The following is a 4,452-nucleotide window of genomic DNA, read 5'->3' on the forward strand; positions in this document are numbered from 1 at the left end:
GGCAAAAGGGGGTCCAACCCGTTACTAGCGTGGTGTACCTAATAAAGTGGCCGGTGAGTGTATTTTGTATGTTAATGTTGATGAATTGAGTGAAAAAACTAATTGATCTAAATTCAACAGTTTATTTCTTAGAGTGTAAAAGTACTTTAACCTTCCCAATTTTTGTGAAGTTTTATGACTTTTACTAGTAGTTTTCTCATCAGTGAAATTAATTTTTACCAGTCATTTTCTGTTCATGTAATTTTACTTAGTAATTTTTTTTCAAGTACTCTATAGACCTCTGCCAACAGTCTGCAGTTCTTTTGGAATCGAGGCTAAAGTGGTCTTGTGAAACTACAACACAAACATTGAGCAGGTCTCTCTGATGATGCACACAGCATGTGAAGTCTGCATATTCAAAGCTGTAAGAGTTAGCTCGAGAGAAGAGACAAATTGGCAGCTTTGATCCAAAATGGCCGACTTCCTGTTGGACCATAACTCCAAGAGATTTTTCGTAGGTCCTGAGACGTTACACAGGTGCACCACATTTCATGATTCTGGGTCCAAGCATGGTCTGGGGATAATTTTATAAGTACTTTTAGGGAGCACTGCAGAGGAATTAGGCCACACACCCCAAAACTTGTATACTCCAGGTTCCCACAKCTTGYTCAACATTAAATTCAAGGGCCTTTCAAGGACTTTCCAGTACCAATTTCCTCAAATTTAAAAACCACACGCAATGCAATTACCCACTGTTGCCCCAGAATGTTACCAATAAACAGGTTTAATATGTAAATTAAATGAAAACCTGAACAACATAGAAGTTGTTGAGTCAGAATCAATGAAAGAAAGTGGATTAAATGTTTACCCTACATTCATATCCACAATACATTAACATGTAATTATGTCCAGGGAGGTTTGGCAGCTCATTTTGGGAGGAGGGGATGTGAACATGTCCAGACAGGAGGAGCTGTGGTGCTCTCACCTGGGCTCAGAAAGAAAGACCCGCCCTACTCTGCTCTGATTGGGTAAAACTATGCCTATGGCTCACATTATTTGTTGAAAGCCACGTCAGTTTATCCACTGTAACAAATGTAAGTTTTTATTTTATGTTATTATTAGTTTTTTTTTTTTTTTTTTTTTTTTTACAGATGATGAAAATCAGTTGTGTGAATAGAGCTTCAATCCCCAAAAAAACATTCAAGGACTTTCAAGGACAAGTGTAATTTTTGGCTGTTTTCACAAACTTTCCAGGGCCTAGAAATCATTTTTTTCCTAATTCACAAACTTTCAAGGACCCGTAGGGAACCCTGTAATCCTGTAGTGAGGTGGATTAGGATAGACCACAGTGAACTGGGTGCAGATTGGCTGAAATACAGTATGTTGAATTTAGAGCTTCATTCCAGAAGGATACAACACTAACTGTGGCTGACAGTCATGGAGACAAGAGGAGAGCTGATCAATCTTTTTTCATAGACTTTATTATATCAGTTTTCTTCTCACTAACAGGTATACACAATGCTCTAAATGTCATGGCATTTTGTCTTAAATACTCTCCATTTTAAAGAAAAACTGTAAAAATATTTAATCATAACTAATTAAAAGATCTCTGCGGGGACAGGATGGGGACAGATGGCAGTGGTGGAGGAGGGWGGACGTGGATTTAGTTGGTGGTTTTTATCCGAGACAAAAAGAAGGTGAGGGATGGAGGTCACATTACATCCAGCTGGAGTTTCATCGTGAAGATGGAGCCGTGTTACCGTTTAATGTAAACCTGAAACAAAGACAGGAGCAGGTTAGACCAGGTGTCTGCAGACCCCCATCCTCACCTGTCCTCTCTCTCCTTCTCTCCTCACCTGCCCCACTCTCCTCACCTTACCCCCCCTCTCTCACCTGCACACTCTCTCCATCATGTGTGTGACGAGACGATCAGAGATGCCTGGACAGGACTCCTCAGCCAGGCTGAAGGCGTTCTCCAGCTCCTCGATGGCTCCCACTCCTCCACCATTAGTCCTGCGCTTGTCCTTCAGCTGGTGGTGGAGAAAATAAATTCAATAAATAACTCTTTTTTGTTTTTATTCGCCCACTATGTGGACACAACAAATATGTTTGTGTCCAGGTGTGTCTGTTAGCAAAACATCTTATGAAGTAGTGGATGATTTTAATGAAACCTGAAGACGGTAATCAAAAAATAAAAATTCTGTTTTTCCACTACCACTTTTCTAGTTTTAGCTTTTTTTTAAACATTTTCATTCAGTAGTTTGTGAGATATTGTTTTATTGTGTTGAGGTACGGGGGAAAGTATATAAGACTAGCGGTATTACACATCCTGTTTTTGTTTTGCAGAAAAGAGCTACAAGAGTTATCACTCAAAAACATTACCATTATCCATCTAATATATTATTTTGTAAATTGTAGTTAATCACCCAGTTATTTCCTGAATGTTTCTATAAAATCTGTCCAGTGTTTCACCAGATATTTTGCTAAAAGCATAGCTGACTTGAAATGATTTAAGTTATTGCACTGTAATCTAATAGATCTTCGAAAAATGTGTTGAGGATCAGTCTTAGCTACTACTACTACACCAAATGTTGCATAAAAATAGAGCCATTTTTTGTTCTTATTAAGAACAATCAGCTGTGGTGGCCATCTTGGATTGGGTTGGCTCCAAAGGTTGTTTAGTTAAAACATTTATATCCAATTATTATGTTCTGCAAGATAATTTCAAATTTGTTTAGTGATTCATGAGATATTTTGTTAATATCCAGACAATTATTTTCTGGGTGATACAAACGATCAAAAGTTTTTAACATTTTATAGCGACATAGCTAGCTTTATGAGAACCCCTTTTGTTTTGGGTGCAGTCAGGAGAAGGAGTTCTTACCTCTCTGAAGATAGGTGTGATCAAAGCAGACAAGCACTGAGACTTCGGCTGTCGTTTCATAGAATCTCCTGACTACAAGAACAAATAAAACACATTTTTCATTTCAACATACACAGGCCCTAACTTTTCAGACTCAAACTGACAGATTTTTTCAGCTCACTCAGTTCATTTTGTAGCTCAAACATCATTTTGTAGCTCAAACATTTACTATAACTTCACTTTTAAGCACAAGTCAACACTTTTGATTTATGTAACTCTTCAGATATATTCTATTCTGCATGATTTAAAACTAACCTTTAAAACCTTTTACCCAAAAAGCTGCAGCTTCTTTAGGGCTGGTAAATTGTAGATATTGCATGGCACATTTGTTAAATAGTCTGTATTTTTATGGCACAACTGAACTAGGATCATAAAGCACTTTATGGTGTGTGGTAATTTGCACATTAATCTTACACAAAGACTGATGGACATGGTCTGGGTTGCACACAGACTCCAACACAAAATACATAAAATAGACATTAATTAACTGGTTAACAGTACTTGTACTGCTGTGTTTATGTATCTGAGTTTACCAATGATGCTAATGTCTAAAATATTTAACTCAAGGTTGGATGTGGAGATTGACAAAAGTGTGACATGATGGAAACTTTATTTTTCTCTGACTGTGTGTTTAAAATAGATAAAATTCACTCTCTTTAAGTTTGAGGGTTTTACCAGGTTCTACAATTACTTAAAGCGATCTATGATTAGTTGTAACATTTGACTTTATTTGATAAACATATTTTAGCTGTAAAATAAAGACAGTAAAAATACTGTAGGCTGTTCAATTTTTATCATTTTTAAATTAAAAGTTTAAAAATATTTTACACGGACGGGGCCATTTTATTTACACGCAAAGCATTCTGGGTAAATGATGACGTGGATAGGTCCTCGGTGCGAGGCTGCTAGCGAGCTATATCCAGGGTTGCACATAAAATGTTTGGTCTGGTTCTCAGGGGAGAACCTAGGGTTGTTGCTTGGTGCTCATATTTTCCTTCACCCATTTAACACATTTATCTAGAGGGGCGTCAGGTCATCTAACGTCCCCCTGTTCTGTTTTATGACTCCTATCAGCTGCAACGTCACAGGACATCATGCCAAATCAGTCCACCTAGTTTTTTATTTTATTTTTTTACTCTACATAAATTTTGTAAACTACCTAAGTGGGCTAAGGGCTGGGTATATGTCATATAAACATCGCAAACTGAACATTTCATGGTTACATTTCTTTTAGACTAGCATGTCCCTCAGATGGACAGCTCCTGTTTGGTCTTCTGGATCTTCGGCTCTCCACACTCTCCAGTCCAAGCAGTAAATATCTGTCTTTTGCAAAGAACAAAACAACTTAAAAACATACAAATGTTTAATTTGTTAGACTGATTTATTTTTAAAAGACTATTTTATTCAAAAAGATATTATTAAAAGATATTATTTAGATGGTTTCAGCTCATGTAATTATTTATTCTTTATATTTGATAAATTGCATTTATCCCAGAAAAGCTGTCACAGTATGGTCCTAAATATAAACAAGTTTAGCACATTAATAAACT

General features: G+C 36.8%; 1 protein-coding gene across 1 annotated transcript in view; it reads right to left on the reverse strand.

Annotated features, from left to right (window-relative positions):
• Positions 1–1,438: 1,438 nt before the first annotated feature.
• The window catches only part of stk25b (serine/threonine kinase 25b), a 27,295-nt gene continuing 24,281 nt past the window's right edge, over positions 1,439–4,452 (reverse strand). The window contains exons 9-11 of the mRNA XM_014024512.1: positions 2,864–2,935; positions 1,873–2,009; positions 1,439–1,753 (exon numbers count right to left, since the gene is read on the reverse strand). Coding sequence (XP_013879966.1) covers positions 1,714–1,753; positions 1,873–2,009; positions 2,864–2,935 — 249 coding nt within the window. The 3' untranslated portion in view covers positions 1,439–1,713. The remainder of the gene's footprint in view (positions 1,754–1,872; positions 2,010–2,863; positions 2,936–4,452) is intronic.

The sequence above is a fragment of the Austrofundulus limnaeus genome, unplaced genomic scaffold (genome assembly GCF_001266775.1).
Source record: "Austrofundulus limnaeus strain Quisiro unplaced genomic scaffold, Austrofundulus_limnaeus-1.0 Scaffold425, whole genome shotgun sequence".
In the NCBI taxonomy this organism is placed as follows: Eukaryota; Metazoa; Chordata; class Actinopteri; order Cyprinodontiformes; family Rivulidae; genus Austrofundulus; species Austrofundulus limnaeus.